At 36.6% G+C, this 17,950-nt stretch overlaps 1 protein-coding gene across 3 annotated transcripts in view; it reads left to right on the forward strand.

The window, feature by feature from the left end:
- The window catches only part of slc66a2 (solute carrier family 66 member 2), a 44,551-nt gene that overhangs the window by 15,240 nt on the left and 11,361 nt on the right, over positions 1-17,950 (forward strand). For all 3 annotated transcript variants that reach the window (XM_055220208.2, XM_055220209.2, XM_055220210.2), the window contains one exon: positions 11,117-11,333. In XM_055220208.2, coding sequence (XP_055076183.2) covers positions 11,117-11,333 — 217 coding nt within the window. The remainder of the gene's footprint in view (positions 1-11,116; positions 11,334-17,950) is intronic.

Below are 17,950 nucleotides of genomic sequence, written 5' to 3' on the forward strand. Positions count from 1 at the left end.
AATGTAAACAATGTCCAAAGTAGTTGAACCAAAAAGTGCACATTTATTAAAGTTATTGGCTTCTAAATTAGGGAGTCGACTCTGAATCGCTAAACAAGTCGTCATATGGATTGAATCTCCTGCCTGACTTTATCCACGTAATACAAACACTTTGCATAATAATCTCTGCCTACAGCCTTGCCCTCGGGGGAAACGAAAACTATGACCTGCCCACAGCTAGTTAGTGTGTAAACATCATATCATGCTGTGTTTTCAGTTTGTGATGTTTTCACCACCAAAGGATGAAGAAATATGAAGAGGAGGGATATACTAAACGTTTGGCTGTGAAGAATCAGTGGTTAAAATTACTTTTTCACGAAGGGATTTACTTGGACGTTTGGCTGTAAAGAATCAGTGGTTAAAATTACTTTTTCATGGAGGGATTTACTAGACGTTTGGCTGTAAAGAATCAGTGGTTAAAATTACTTTTTCACGAAGGGATTTACTAGACGTTTGGCTGTAAAGAATCAGTGGTTAAAATTACTTTTTCATGGAGGGATTTACTAGACGTTTGGCTGTAAAGAATCAGTGGTTAAAATAACTTTTTCACGAAGGGATTTACTAGACGTTTGGCTGTAAAGAATCAGCGATTAAAATTACTTTTTCACGAAGGGATTTACTAGATGTTTGGCTGTAAAGAATCAGCGATTAAAATTACTTTGTCATGGAGGGATTTACTATACGTTTGGCTGTAAAGAATCAGTGGTTAAAATTACTTTTTCACGGAGGGATTTACTAGACGTTTGGCTGTAAAGAATCAGTGGTTAAAATTACTTTTTCACGGAGGGATTTACTAGACGTTTGGCTGTAAAGAATCAGTGGTTAAAATTACATTTTCATGGAGGGATTTACTAGACGTTTGGCAATGAAAGATGGTTTAGTGCCCACTTTATTTGGAACAACATGTGTCTCCTAACCACAAACTGTAAGTATGATTATAGCTACATACTTGCTTAAATGAGTGTAAAAATGTTAATGTCTGTCGTCGTTTTTTATAACCTGGACTGATGATGAATGATGTGTATTGATGTTGTTTTTAAAATTCTTAATATACTGTCAGAGAGTCACGTTAGCAAGCGGCTAACTTAAGTGTTTAAATTTTTTGCTATGATCCGATTAGCTTACATAAATGCTTAAATAAGTGTAAAATGTTAGTTTTTATCGTCATTTTTATTGCTTGGATTAATGATGAATGTTGTGTATTGATGTCGATAATTTCTTCTCAGTAAATCATGTTAGCACTAGGTCAATACATGTTGCACTATTGTTGGTCTGTGCGACTGATCTGTGGTCTGTGCGGAGACTCTGTCAGTTGACCAATCAGAGCAGAGTAGGCTACTGAAAGGTAGGTTTAGGCAGACTGAGTCGTTAAATGGCTTCACACAAATCATTTGGTGATCTCTGAGAAATGGGGTAATGTTACATTTATATTTTGAGAAAGTTACAGTATTTTTTGACCTTGCATGCATTTAAACCTGTTGTCCGGGACTTATAAACAGTGATAGGATGCTTAAAATTCGCATCTTACTGGCTCTTTAATGTTGCAGATAAATACTTAAATCCCCCAAAGTGTAAAAATTTACAAGTTAAACAGGTTTACTTTCTAAAACAGATTACCATGTTGTTGCACATTATGAAAATCCCCATGTACTAAATGCAATCCCACTCTGGTCCTGATGCTGGCCATTTTACGCCTTCTGATTGATGTCTGGCGTCAGGCCATGCTGGTAGTATCACAAACCTCCCGTTGCGTCTACGCCCAGATGCACTTGTTTTTCTCTTCCTTTAGGTTGCATTTGTTATCTGTGCGTTCCAGACTATCCTGTTCCTACAGTGATGGCTGCCACACAGAGAGCTATTCACAGCGCATAATTTCTTACCCAAGTGTGTCCGCTGATGGGCGAGAGACAGAGGTGTGATGTGTCTGCTGTTTGTGTTGCAGCATGAGACTGCAGAAGATTTATGTTATACACCGTGACAGACCTCGTGCAGACACGACACAATTGGGCACATTTGAAAGAAGTCTATATATATACTGCCAGAGGCTTTTCTTTTACAGTAGAGTAGATGCTGCCTGTGAGTAGACATTGTGAAGTGGTCAACCTGACTTTTTCCCTCAGGTCTTACTGCAGGGTGTGAATCTTGCAAAGAAAAGATTTTGGTGAAATTGTGTATTGCAAAAGCTAAGGATGTTTGAAGTCTGTTGACCCAAATATGAAAATTCTCATATCATTTACTCAACCTCATGCCATCCCATATGACTTCTTTTTTAAGATGAAAGCAAACAAATCATTTTTAAAATGCTGTTATGCTATCTTATCTTGGTACTCAAAACGCATCCATCCATCATTAGATCCAGCAATCAATCATTTCACAGTCTAGTTTAAAGCGATATGGCTAGGACTATACTTTCATTACGACGTAAAAATAAAGGACTTTGCTGCTGTAACATGGCTGCAGGTGGCACAATGATATTATGAAGTGCTCGAAAATAGTCCCCAGCTATTGAAAGATACTAAAGAACTTAACTTTTAATTTTCCGTCGGCCTTAGTACACGGTGTCACTACAAGTTATAAGTAGGAAAATATCAAAACTCTTTGGTTATTTTTTAGCGCGATGCTAATTGTCTAATCAGATTCAATGTATTATGCTAAGCTATGCTAAAAGTGGTAGCGCCTGACACCGGAAAATGGGCATATTTAAAAAAAAAAAGTGGGGTGTCCCTTTAACTACAGACCCAATATAGTCTGGCTATGGGTAACCCACTTCTAGCCCAAATAAATGTTGTTTTTGAAAAAAAAAAACTTGCGAGATGTATGATATTCCACTATGTAGTCAGCAATGATTGTAAGATGTTTGATTTCATTTATTTATTTAATTTCATTTGTCTTTGGGCAATGGTTAGACGTCTATTACATTTTCACTGACAGCTCAAATTTTTCCTTGTTTTAGCTTAGAGTTGTATTTGGACGGCTATTAAATGTCTTTAAAAGCAAAATCACTTGCTTTGAAATAATCCAAATGTTACGAGAATGAATACATTTCCATGAATTAACCTTTCCTTTAACAAGTTAAAGCTCAAGTTTGCTTTTATTTTTGACAATTTCTACCCATTTTTACCCATTTACTTGACCTAAACACAGCATGTTAGTTTGGATAATGTGAGTTTAATTTGGGACTAGGGATGGGACGGTATGAAAATTTCATTTCATGATTATAGTGACCACAGTTATCACAGTTATCAATATTATCATGATTTTGTTAAAATGAGATGGAAATGTTTAAAAAGAACTTATACACACACTGAAAACATTTGAAAACGTTTTTTTTTTTTTGAAAATCACAATTTAATATTTCCTGTCCCTGAAATTATTTCTGTGGTAAAAAAATAAATAAATCTGTCTAATAAGTTTATTGTGAATGAATACAATACATTATCTCTTAAAGGTGCTCTAAGCAAATTCACGCGTTTTTGATAAAACATTTTTTGTTACATACAGCAAACATCGCCTTACTATCTGCTTGCTGCCTGTCTGCTGTTCAAACTGTAAAAAAACGCGATCTCTGTAGACAGCCCAGGCTCCACAAACTGCAATAAAAACAAAGTGACCAAACCTACCACCAGAAACGATAACAAAGTGTTCCAGCCAATAAATGACAAGAAGCATTTGGGGGTGGGGGTTAGGCGCGCTCATGAAAGCCCGAGGGGAGGAGTTAGCTACTCTCCGTTTGTTTGAAAACAATTCAAACATCAACAAAAAGTATCGTCGCACAGATTCGCTTAGAGCACCTTTAAATGCCTTCTTGTGCAAAAAACGATGTTTCATGTGCACGCCTGCGTCAAACTGATTCTGGCTGGACAGGATTTACCGCGAGTTTTTAAAATCACTGTAATCAAACACGGTTGTAAAGAGAATTAAATTTTAAACGATAATACTAATTGTCAGGACATTTTTATCGTGGTTAATCGTGAAACCAGTAATTGTCCCATCCCTAGGTGGGACTACCTGTTTTCTAACCAATGGCAGATGGGGGAATGACAGATGTTGCTTTATACTGTAGTGCAATAGAGTGCTGCAGCGATAGCATACTTGTATTTTGGTGGCCAAACCGAAAGTTATTGGGACACTGGTTCCATCGACAAAAAGCCCATTTATTTTTACGACAGACTTTTGGATTATCTCACATAATAAGTTCTTTGTTTAACCTTTAGGACATTTACACATTATGTCCAACAAGATAATTGTTAAATGAGGCTATATGTGTTTACTAGAAATTATTAGCTAACTTTAGGCTTTAAATGAACTACATCACAGTCTCTCGACATCAACGTCATCACCAACAAGCTTCAGACAGCTCTTTCAAACCTTAATAAACACTTTTAAAAACATGTTTCCAGATAAAAAATAATCTGAGGATGAATGTTTGTTGGGAATTGTGTATGTTGCATTGTTTTTGAGATATTCATGCGTGGCAACGTCTGTAGTCTCATGTTGCAACTTGTTAGCAATCGCCCTTTAAAGACACATTGAAGCTTTAAATAAAAGTGTGGCGTGTTTTATGCCATAGAATAAAACATAAATAGTTATTATTTAAGCCCATTCAAAATCCAATTAAAAAGCCCATTGACCTTGGGACGATGGAACCGGAAGTGCTAAAATGCTAACTCGCTTTCGGGTTTTGCATATAATTAACACATGGACTCATTACTGACATCTGAGCCATATCTAGAGACTTGAATATAGTACTTTTGACTTTTTTAAAAGTCTAGCTTAAACATCTTGACAGCCAGCTTGCAATGCCTTTGTAACTACCAAGAAAAATAGCAAACACTGAGAAATACTTAACACGGCATACAGTAACATCACTGCAGCTTCATGACTCCCAAGTTATGCAAATAGCATTTGTAATATTTCCATCTGGTGCCATCTTGTTTGGACAGGTGTCTGACACAAATTACTGATAGCTTTAGCTACATTTGAAACATCCACAAAGAATTGGATCATTTCTTTCAATAATATCACACTAGTCTCATTCATCTGTTTTCTCGTCTGCTATAATGTTTCAATCAAACTCTAGATTAAGAACGCCTCTCTCCACACCGGCAGCTATCTTTTCCTGTGGAGCTGCAGACAAAAGCGTAATAATTGATCTGATCTGTGAAATGTCATCTGAAATGTCACTGTTGTTAATTATCAATACTTCAATAAATCCTGTTCAAATGTCATAAACTGACCATCATTGTCGTCTGATGGTCCGTAAGATAACGCTCTGCCGGGCGTGAATCAGACATTGATAACACCGCTTTCATCTCAGGCCATTACAGGTGAATTTTATGACACCTGTCAGAAACATGTCCGAGTTATATTTTACCTCAAAATTTAAACCAAAGAAATGTAAAGTTGGTAACTGAAAAAATATGTTTTTTTTCTTCGGAACAATAAAAACTTTCGCGAACGCGTATACGGCTCTTATCACAACAAATCACTTGTGACATGATTAAAGGGGTGTTAAACCGGCTGTTTTTGTAGCTTTGATTATGTTTATGCTTCGTTAAAACAAACTAATTTTTCACATATTTTACCTTTATATTAACATGATATTCCTAAAAACGCAGTTGAGTTGGTTTTATGAAGCCCCTCCTTCAGAAATACACAATATGCTCAGATTGGTTAGCTGGCCCAGTGTGTTGCGATACGCTAGCCACCTACCGCACGTTGTCTGGAAACGTCTGGTGTTCATCAGATATGTATGAATTAGCATTTAGCTAACTGGCTAGCGGAGCCAAACAGTGTCATCATTTGTTTACTTTTTTGTTATTCTGTGTTATCCTTAGCACATCATAAAAAGCACCCCTTTCTTGTGTGTTCCTGAGGGGCAGGGTTTGTTTAAATTTTGGGGCTTGTGATGTCACTAACCCAGCAAGAAGCTCACTTCTATACAGCCATTCATTTGTAGTTTATGAGAAGCGATTTCTATTAAAGAAAATGTCTCCCTTTGAGCATTGTGATATTGCAGATGTTGTTTATGCTTAGAGAGCAACATTACACACTAACGGAAGATAAAAAAGTAAAATCATAATCAAGGACTCCTTTAAACCTTTCCAATATCTCTCTCCCTCTCTTTTATTCCTCAGACTGAATAAATGAGCTCAGAATCACTTAGACATGAGATGCTTTATAAATCTTTTTCATTATTGAACATGTCATGTATTTCCCTCATAATGGTGCTAATGTTCAGTTTCTCTGTTACCAGTAATGCACATTCAGTGGAGGATGTGTTGACCTCTCCAATATTCATCTATCATTGTAGAGCTCTGCATTATGGAAATTAATGCCAAATTGGGTTTGAGAATAGGTTGAACAGCGGCGGGGAAAATCACGATTGCAGGAAGTTGTGATCAAAACATGACCACTGGTTGACTGTGCATGACAGTCATGCTGTTCACCGTGTGGGTTGTAATGATGACATGACTTCTTTTCTGAGAGTCACACACTGGCCACACTCATTAGTGTACTGGAAAACTGAGCTGTCAGTTAGGATGAGCATTACGTTAGCAGCTCAAAGGTCATGGGTTTGATTCCCAGGGAACACACATGGGTGATTCTCACGAAATCCAGACTTAGAAGGTGTCCAGCATCAGAATTTTTAAAAAGCCCTTGAAGCCAATATTTTTTGCACATATAAGATTAAGGTCTGAACTTACTATAATCATTATTTTAAGAGGATTTAAAAAAATATTTCCTATAGAATTATTTACCTTTTTTAGATTATCACTATATAACAATTATCATTACCACAACATGATATTACATTAATTATATGCAATTGCAAACTCATGTTTCAGTAATGAGAACTAAAAAGTTGTCTAGGTACAATGACAAACAAAATTTCAACGTTTATCTGAAGAGAAAAAATAAGAACTGCTTACCTGGTAGCCATCTTGAGTGTCACAGTCAATTATGTCTCTTCAAACAAATTTTCTTTTTTTGAATGTTAGTTCCTTTAGGGCTGAAACATTGATTGAAAATTGTTGCGGAGGATGAGAAAATTGGTCTGGGACACATTTATATTCCTTATTATTGTCTCTACATTTACCAATGATCACCAAATACCACATGTTTCTTTACTGTAAATGTTTATAGTATAACAAGCACTGAAGCTTTTTATTTTTTAGATTTTTTAATTATAAATATTTCCATGTTGACAATATTGATTTGAGAACCCAAATCCAGTCATGGACACGTTGCGGTAATGAAAATTTTCCCCTTAAATGTGGAAAAAAAACAAAATTGGTTTATATGATGTCATTTGAAATCATGTGCAAAATAGTAAATGAAGATATGTTTGTAACTCTATGCTTCTTATTTTGACACTCTTACTTTGCATTTACTTTATCAAAATGTTTCATGACACCTAATAAGTCTATATACTATAAATTGCTTTGGATAAAAGCGTTTGCCAAATGCATGTATGTGAATGTAATGCAGATTACCTCATACCTAATACTGTACGACTGAATTACAGATTTATGCTTTTTTAAATGCATTTCGTATAGTTGGTTGAATTTACGCATGCGTTTTGCCACGGTTATATGCCTAGCCCGTAGTTAACTTCCAGTTTGTGCTTGTTTATTGGTCTGACTAGTAAGTAAACTGACCTCTGGAACAAATACCTTGTGTGGTTTCCCAAAGACGATGGGAAACACAGTAACATTAGCTCAGTGTGGTTAATACGCTTTAGCTATGATTTGAACTAATGTAATTTACTTATTTATTGTACTTGTTATCAGAAATAATCTACTCTATAGGAACTCTATAGGAATTCTACCGGAAGTTAAGTTTCTTAACAAAATTCTATTTTGCCTGCTGCAGTTTTACTTTCAGGACTGGATTCAGTTTAAATCTTACTGTAAAACATAATATTTCAGCCTATCATCCATCCCATCCCATGCTATGATTGGGTCCCCAGTGCTTGAATCAACCTAGAAAATGTGATAATGAACAACCCATTAACTTAGTTTTGGTAAACCATTCTCTGCAAGCATGTGAAAAAATAGCTAATTGAACTTTTGCTCTCCTTGTAATGTCAGAAGGGGATAATACACCTACAAGTGTCAATTTTAACAAGCTATAGTAAATTATCTATATGATATTTTGAGCTAGAACTTCACATACATACTTTGGAGACACACAGATTTATTTTATGTCCCCTTTTAATCGTGTCATAATAAGCTGGTTTTTGAGGACAGTCTCAGATATTTACATTAGCTTCACAAGATTTGAGTGCTGTTTCCTATGCAAAGCTTCTATAATCCTAACCTGTTATGGGTTGTTATGGTTTCCTACACTCTAAAAATGGCTGGGTTATTTTTGACCCATGATGGGTAAATATTGGACAGAACACGTGCTGGGTTAAAAATTGACCCAATGCTGGGTTAATTATACCCCATGGTTGCATAACAACAACCCAACATTGGGTCATTTTTAACCCAGCACGGGGTAATTTTTAGCCCAGCATGTGTTTTGTCCGATATTTACCCCATTATGGGTCAAAAATAACCCAGCCATTTTTAGAGTGTACTTGTAGTTGACCACTTTTTAAAGGTCTTGGAATCGACCGCATTTTTACCTGGTCTTGTCTCGGTCTCAGACAAAGAGGACTCGGAATTTTATTTCAAGACAGGTCAAGACCACAACTGATGGCACACTGCAAAAAATGATTTTCAAGAAAAAAATTCTTAGTATTTTTGTGTTGTTTTCAGTAAAAATATCAAAAAATTCTTAAATTATGATGCTTTTTCTTGATGAAAAAACGAGAAAATAAGTCTAGTTTTTAAAGCAAAAATATCAAATTTAAGTGATTTTGTGCATAAAACTAGCAAACTTTTTAAAAAAAAATTCTTGAATTTAGTGTTTAAGAAAAAGGTTCAATATTTTTTTTTCTTACCCCATTGTCGGATTTTTTTGCTTGTTTTATTCACAAAATTACTTAAATTTGATATTTTTGCTCTAAAAACTAGGGCCCGGTTGCATAAAGCACCTTAAGTGTAATTTTCCCTTAAGTTGTTTCCTTTAACCTTAAGGGTGTTGCAGAAAAACCCTTAAGTTTTTTCTGTTGTGTCTCCATGGCAACAATAGTATTTTATAACAACAAACCGGGGTCACTGTCATGAAACACTTAACGATTACTCTTACCTAAGAGAACCGTTTAAGGGATTATATGCAAAACTCTTTAATTATTATCTTACAGAAGTTAAGGGGAATTTACCCCTTAAGTGTCATACTTAAGGAAAAAACTTAAGGTGCTTTATGCAACCGGGCCTAGACCTTTTTTTCTTGGGTAGTTTTGCTAAAAGCATTTTAATTTAAGAATTTTTAGATATTTTTACTGAAAACAAAACACAAATACTAAGAACATTTTTTTCTTGAAAATAATTTTTTGCAGTGCACATCACAAATTTATTTTTTATCATTAATTTTATGCAGTTTATTCAGGTTTGGCATATGATGTTGGCATTGTTTAAGCATTGTTTAAGTTTCTCCCAATGACAGTTTTTCTAATTTCAGACTTTGTTTTTCAATGACTGGTGGGAAAAAAAGTAAATTTAAGCAATTTTTACATTTTCATGCTTGACATTTTTAAAACCAAGTTTTCGTGAGAATCACCCTTATAGACAAATTCCTACCTATCTGCAATGCCTTTGATTATTTTATCAACTTCTCTGATGACACACACACACACACACACACACACACACACACACACACACACACACACATACACACAAGAAGCCTAATCATATGCATATTCCACATTTTATGTGTTTTAATGCAGTGACTTGCAATGGTCTTGGTCTTGACTTGGTCTCGGCCTGTCTTGTTCTTGACTTGGTCTCGACCCTTTAAAGTCTTGGTCTTGTCTCGGTCTCGGCCTGTCTTGGTCTTGGTCATGACTTGGTCTCGGTTTAGGTGGTCTTGACTACAACACAAAGCTCAAGTCAAAATATATTATGGACTTAGTTGATTGAATTGAATCAAAATTTCGTTCCAAAAATGTAATCCTGCCTCCTGACCACTAATTTAAAATTCTAATTTAAGTGCAAAATGTACATAAATACATACAGTACCAATCTAGGCTCTGCATTCCTCCTCATTGACATTTCCAGACATATCTGGCATATGGTCAAATATGAATCATATTTTCTTGACCCACTCTTTTGTTACTGAAGATCTGGAGTGTTTTTTTTTTTTGCTTCAGTCCAGATCATCAGAGCAGTGCTTTGGACTCGACTCCTGTGTCATCCTGTTCTCTTTCAGTGTTGTCCCACATGACCTGACATTTCCTCATGCTGTCATGACACTCTTAATGTCACTGCAGCACTTGTGCTTCACTTTTGGTCTTTGCTTGTCCTTTGTCCTTTTGACATTTCCACTGCTGCTTTAAAACAGAACAGGATTTCATGAGAATAACTGATGGTTAACCGACCAGTGTCCTTTTGATTTGACCATACCTTCTTCTCCACCAGAGGTCAGGCAGAAATCCGACTTAAAGGCTTATGAGCTGTTAGAGTTCAGGATGAATCCACACAAGACCAGAATAATTGGGAAAAATGTATTCTTTTGGGTCAGAATTTGGTCATGTTACTGTGTTCTGCTGACTGGATCATGATAGAAAAGCTCTTGTATCAGTTCTTGTGTTGGGAGTCTTACAATGTTTCTGATCTGAGTTCTGCAGTTTTGTGACTTAACCTTCCATCCATACTAATATACCCCACCTAGACCATGATTTATGTAAGAATGATGTATAAAATGTGTTTAGTGTTTTAAAAAAATTAATTGTTGAAAGGTAAAACTGAGAAGACCGTTTTTAACCAAATTATTTGGGTACTATCTGGAAAAACCAGATGTGCATTATTTGGAAAAAGAATTACAGAAATAAACTAAAATACAAACTTTAAAATATATGATTACTTTTAAAGTTAAGTTAAAGTCTATTAAGACTCTCTATTCAACAAAGAAAGTCTTTTGATCCATAAATTGCCTCTAAGACTTACTGTGTTTTTCTGAATGCCAGACTTTGACTTGAATTACTTCTGGTCCTGGAGTCGTTTCATGGATTACCTGCAGTGTGTTCTGGCCTTCACGCTGTTGGCCACCTATGTGACGTATCTGATGCTGGACTCGGTTCTGTTTGTGGAGACTCTGGGTTTTCTGGCCGTGTTCACGGAGGCCATGTTGGGAACTCCACAACTCTACTGCAACTACCAGAACAAATCTACCGAAGGCATGAGGTTAGTACTGCTCACCTTAAAAAGGAAAAGTATGCATTACCTTTTTTAGAAAAGTAATAACTTGGTATATTTTTAGTGATTTTTTGTAAAACTACACTCTAAAAAACAAACGGCGCTATATAGAACCAAAACTGTTGCTTTGGATCGTAATCATAGAAGAACCGCTTCCAGTGCCATACAGCACCGGTGAAGCACCTGTGCAGAACCATATAGGGGCCATATAGAACCACTATAGCACCACATTTGGTTCTACATAGCACTATATGGTTCTACACAGGTGCTTCACTGGTGCTTCACCGGTGCTATATGGCACTAAAAAACGGTTCTTCTATGATTACGAGCAAATAACCACTTTTGGTGCTATATAGCACCGTTTGTTTTTAGAGTGTATAAATCAATAAAACAATTACACTTTTTTGCAAGTTACACACCTTAACTGGACAAAAGTAAAGCAATACAAAATATTTGTGGAATAAACCTGGACCACAAAAGCAATAAGGGTCATAAGGGTACATTTTTGGAAATTGAGATTTATACATCATCTAAAAGATGAAAAATCATTGATGTATGATTTTTTTGGATAGGAAAATATTTGTCCAAGATACAACTATTTACTATTGATCTAGTGCGTGTGCAGTAAAACATGGACAATAAAATATGCCATTCACTCTCTGATGTTTGCTTGTCAGACTACCTGCTCAACTGGTTCATGAAATACTGTTGCTAAGCTACAGGAATCAGATACATTTGATGTATGTTTAGTGGACTTTTTATTTTGCCTGTCTAAAGGCCCATTCACACAGAAGACAATAACTATAAAGGTAAAAAAAACATTCGAATTTTAAGAGACCCCACATCACAATTAACAACTTAACAGAGGAACAGCATAGCTTATTTGACTCGTACGTGTACACAGACATTTGACACATACGCGTACAAAGTACATGCGTTTACACAAATCTGGCGGTGCGTGTACACTACAGCACGCGTACTAATCTGATGACGAAATTTGTGTCATGCCCACTGTATGCGATTTCTCGTGTATGCGTAAAAACAAGACTGATTTCTAGCTTAATCTATTTTTTATGCTAAAACAATGACAGCCAATCAAAATTCTAATTTAAACTGTTTGCTCATTTAAAATGTAAAACTGCAATATATGCCTGTAAAGTGCACGGACAGTACACGTACAACAGCGCATCCTCTACAAACAATTATACAAAGGAAATAGACAGCATTTGCACACACACTATCGTTTTCTCTAATTTTATTTTCAATTCTTCCAAGAACAGAAAGCTGTGGAGAATTTTCTTCACCATAATGTTTGATTCATGTTTTTTGTTTTCTTGATGTTTGTTCTAAACTTTGTTTGCAATAGTGGATCGGCTTCTTTTCTTCACTTATCTAAAAAATGTTTATGTACTGTAAATGTCGCAAATCAGTGCTGCCCTGACTTAGCCGTGGTGAGTATACTTTGAAAGCTCCGTTGACGCAGAGGTATACCCGGCCCTTAAAGGGACACTCCACTTTTTTTAAAAATATACTAATTTTCCAGCTCCCCTAGAGTTAAACATTTGATTTTTACCGTTTTGAAATCCATTCAGATGATCTCCAGGTCTGGCGCTAGCACTTTTAGCATAGCTTAGCTAAATTCAATCCATTAAATCTGATTAGACCATTAGCATCACGCTAAAAAATAACCAAAGAGTTTGGATATTTTTTCTATTTAAAACTTGACTCTTCTGTAGTTACATCAGGTACTAAGACCGACAGAAAAATAAAAGTTGCGATTTTCTAGGCAGATGTGGTTAGGAACTATACTCTCATTCTGGCGTAATAATCAAGGACTTTGCTGCCGTAACATGACTGTAGCAGGCGTAGTGATATTATACACTGCTCGAAAATAGCCCCCTGCCATTGAAAGTAAACAAGGGGACTATTTTCGGCTGCTGCGTAATATCGCAGCCATGTTACAGCAGCAAAGTCCTTGATTATTACACCAAAATGAGAGTATAGTTCCTAGCCATATCTGCCTAGAAAATCGCAACTTTTAATTTTCTGTCAGTCTTAGTACACGATGTAACTACAGAAGATTCAAGTTTTAAATAGGAAACCTATCCAAACTCTGGTTATTTTTTAGACCCGGAGATCAGCTGAATGGATTCCAAAAACAGTAAAAATCTAATTTTCAACTCTAGGGGAGCAGAAAAATACGCATATTTTCAAAAAAAGTGGAGTGTACCTTTAACTCGCCTTTACTGTGCTGTAAAAGACTCATCCTGTCTGTGTGAGTTAGTGTTTGGCATCACCTCACAGTGTGAAAGAGCATTCTGTGTTCCGGTTTACAGCATTTGTTTGTGTGTGTGTGTGTGTGTGTGTGTGTGTGTGTGTGTGTGTGTGTGTGTGTGTGTGTGTGTGTGTGTGTGTGTGTGTGTGTGTGTGTGTGTGTGTGTGTGTGTGTGTGTGTGTTGTGCCTGTCTGTATGTTTGTCTCCAATCACCCACAGTCTGATTAGATGGCACAGGCGGGAGCCACCACTGGCACTCTGCAATTTTTAAAAAGTTAAGGCTGTGCCACTGTATGCATGTGTGTATGTGTGTACCTACTTAATTATATTTTGAGGACAAATTCGTACCCTGAAGTAAGCAAAGCATGAGAAATGGGATAAAAAAGTAGAAAAAGCATACTTTGGTCACTTAGAATACTTTTTGTGATTGGTCAGTTGTGGCATTCTGTGTCCCAGTGTCTTTGTACATTGACTGCTTCTCTCTTAAAGAGTAACTAAACCCTTAAAGGAATAGTCTACTCATTTTCAATATTAAAATATGTTATTACCTTAACTAAGAATTGTTGATACATCCCTCTATCATCTGTGTGCGTGCACGTAAGCGCTGGAGCGCGCTGCGACGCTTCGATAGCATTTAGCTTAGCCCCATTCATTCAATGCTACCATTTAGAGATAAAGTTAGAAGTGACCAAACACATCAACGTTTTTCCTATTTAAGACGAGTAATTATACGAGCAAGTTTGGTGGTACAAAATAAAACGTAGCGCTTTTCTAAGCGGATTTAAAAGAGGAACTATATTTTATGGTGTAATAGCACTTTTGGGAGTACTTCGACTCTGCGCAGTAACACCCTCCCTCTCCCATTATGAGAGTGAGAAGAGGAGCGGACTTTTCAGGTGAGTCGAAGTACTCCCAAAAGTGCTATTACGCCATAAAATATAGTTCCTCTTTTAAATCCGCTTAGAAAAGCGCTACGTTTTATTTTGTACCACCAAACTTGCTTGTATAACTACTCGTCTTAAATAGGAAAAACGTTGATGTGTTTGGTCACTTCTAACTTTATCTCTAAATGGTAGCATTGAATGAATGGGGCTAAGCTAAATGCTATCGAAGCGTCGCAGCGCGCTCCAGCGCTTACGTGCACGCACACAGATGATAGAGGGATGTATCAACAATTCTTAGTTAAGGTAATAACATATTTTAATATTGAAAATGAGTAGACTATTCCTTTAACCAACTTTTTTTAGTTAATGATCTGTAAGAATGATGCTTTATTAGTGCTGTTCATTGATTTTAGTAAGTTTTTTGACATTTGGATATAAAGTGTTTCAATACTACAATATATGGTGTAAAAACGTCTGAGTGCTGCCCTCTTCAGGTTGAACGGTGGCTACTGCAGTTGAATTTTCCTATTGGATGGTGGGTCCAAAAAGTAACTTGTGACGTAAGCAGGTTCAAGCTCACCACGCCCTTGTTACGATCTCACCACATGCTTGGTACGAGCTTAGTTCGTCCCCTCTATCTCCGTTGGGATCTGCCCACTTTTCTTGCATTTTTTAAATATTGCCAGTGGGTGGAGTCAGGCTCATACCAGGGGTTTAGTTACGCTTTAAAGGATTAGTCTATTTTCTTAAAAACAAATCCAGATAATTTTCTCACCACCATGTCATCCAAAATGTTGATGTCTTTCTTTGTTCATTCAAGAAGAAATTATGTTTTTTGAGGAAAACATTCCAGGATTTTTCTCATTTTAATGGACTTTAATGGACCCCAACACTTAACAGTTTTAATGCAGTTTAAAATTGCAGTTTCAAAGGACTCTAAATGATCTCAAACGAAGCATAAGGGTCTTATCTAGCGAAACGATTGTCATTTTTGGCAAGAAAAATAAAAAATTTGCACTTTTAAACCGCAACTTCTCGTTTTACTCCGGTCCTGTGAAGCACCAGCGCGACCTCACGTAATACGTCATCACGTCACACGTAACATATACGTAACATTTCATATATGACCTTTTCGACGTCATTATGCAATTATGTGAGGTCGCGCTGGTGCGTCACACAGCTGGAGGAAGACGAGAAGTTGTGGTTTAAAAGTGCATATTTTTTTATTTTTCTTGTCAAAAATGACAATCGTTTCGCTAGATAAGACCCTTATGCTTCGTTTGAGATCGTTTAGAGTCCTTTGAAACGTGAAACTGCAATTTTTAACTGCATTAAAACTAAAAAGTGTTGGGGTCCATTAAAGTCCATTAAAATGAGAAAACTCCTGGAATGTTTTCCTCAAAAAACATAATTTCTTCTCGACTGAACAAAGAAAGACATCAACATTTTGGATGACATTGTGGTGAGTAAATTATCTGGATTTTTAAGAAAATGGACTAATCCTTTAATAAAAACAATTTATCTGGTTCACTTTCGTAGAATGCAACACTGAGTCTATAGAGTAATTTCGTGTCACCTACATTACACAGTAAACTGTCACATCTCATCAAAATCTAAAATGCAGTTGGAGACAACCTTGTATAAAGCTTAAATTGTTTTATATATTTGAAGCTGTGCTGTTTACACACAAATGATTTGGGTTTTGGTAAAGTAAGTTGTTTATGTAGTAACACTTGCTGTGAAACCTCAAGCCATGTGTGATTCTTTTGTTGTCCATCGGTTCAATGCTTATGAATCACGACGGGAAAATAACGTTGACCTCTCTGCAGCTTCCTTATAAGGATCTTTTTTTAAGAGAATGTTCAGTGCCCTATTTAGTCGTCTAAATTTTCTCGTGACCACCCTTACGGTCGTACTCAACTCACTTTGTGTTTGTTTACAGAGCGACGGGGTGTTTTATATCCACAGGCTGCAAACAAACCATTCATTATCTTGTATATTCCTGTAGATTTGAATCAGGTGCTGGGTGAATTGAGGGATCCCACATAAGGAAGTTGCCCTCTGTGTTCATGTCAGGAGATGCTGAGCAGGACGGCAGTATTTCATCGCAGGGTGTTTGTGTTGACTGCTACTAACAACTAACACGTCTCTTAGCTAGAGATGTTTAGATAAGACTTTCTGTTAAATGCTTTGCTACTTCATAGCCTTGGAAATTTACATTACATTTGCTTTTATGCATTTGGCAGATGCTTTTATCTAAATGACTTTCATTCAATTTAAGCTGCGTGCATACTGGCAGTGACTAGCAACGGCTGTGTGACGCAACCGTAGACTGTAAAAATAAGTCGCAACACGAAGGACAGTGACCGTTGGCGACTGGAAGTGTCTAGATATGTGACAATATTGAAAAAAGTTCAACTTTATGCAAAAGATGAGCAACTTTCGGGAGTGACTACCAATGAGAGCTACTGGCGGTGTACACGCAGCATTATTGACATTGTGTTGTATATGTTATACCTGGGATCAAACAATTGTGTTTGGATCTTGAGTCAGGTGCTCAATGGGCCCAAAACTTACCAAATGCTATTGGTTTTGTCTAGTACTTACTAATAATTATGTTGTAATAACTAATTCACCACCCTAAAGTCAAACTTTGAGGCAATTGAAGCTGAAAGTGAAAGTCTCAGGCTCAGATGGCACATCCACACTTCATTCCCTGAATGTCTGATACATACTGCACATGATAATTGCAGGCGTATGCGTTGATTGGGTGGCTTTTTGCCTTTTTGGATGAATTTTATTCAGTCCATAAACTGTTTATTAAGTTTTAATCAGACTCTGGAGTTATTCATCTTAACTGGCCGACCCAATAAAACCTTCAGCATAGTCCTAATTTTTAAATCCAACTAAATATGTGCCAATAACTTTTGTATTATGTACTTCCAAGTGCTTTCAGGAGTAGGGGTAAGCGGGGCACAACCTAACGCTTTTTAACGGAGTTTAATTATATTTTTACACAAGCAACACACATCTCTGCTACAAATGAACATTTGAAGTTTGTTTGTATTGCTCACCATTCTTGGACAATTACACCGAACATGACTAGAGCCCGACCGATATATATCGACAGGCTGAAATTATCAGCCGATATTAGGCATTTTCCAAACTATCGGTATCGGCATTCATAATGGCCGATAAATGAATATTTTTAAAAAACAGACGAAACAGCTTCAACCATGTCATGAGTGTTGCCGTTGTATTGTTTGTCCACAGAGGGCACTCTACAACCTCCCTGTTGGCAACACTTGTGTATAACGCGTCACACATCCTGCAACCTGCTGATCCAGCCAGAATCGAGCAGAGAGAACAACGGTTAAGTGAGTTCATGGTGAGTTGGTCACGAGACAATAAAAGAAACAAGTTAAATGCATTATCATATTATTTTA

This window comes from Misgurnus anguillicaudatus, chromosome 20, assembly GCF_027580225.2.
Source record: "Misgurnus anguillicaudatus chromosome 20, ASM2758022v2, whole genome shotgun sequence".
In the NCBI taxonomy this organism is placed as follows: domain Eukaryota; kingdom Metazoa; phylum Chordata; class Actinopteri; order Cypriniformes; family Cobitidae; genus Misgurnus; species Misgurnus anguillicaudatus.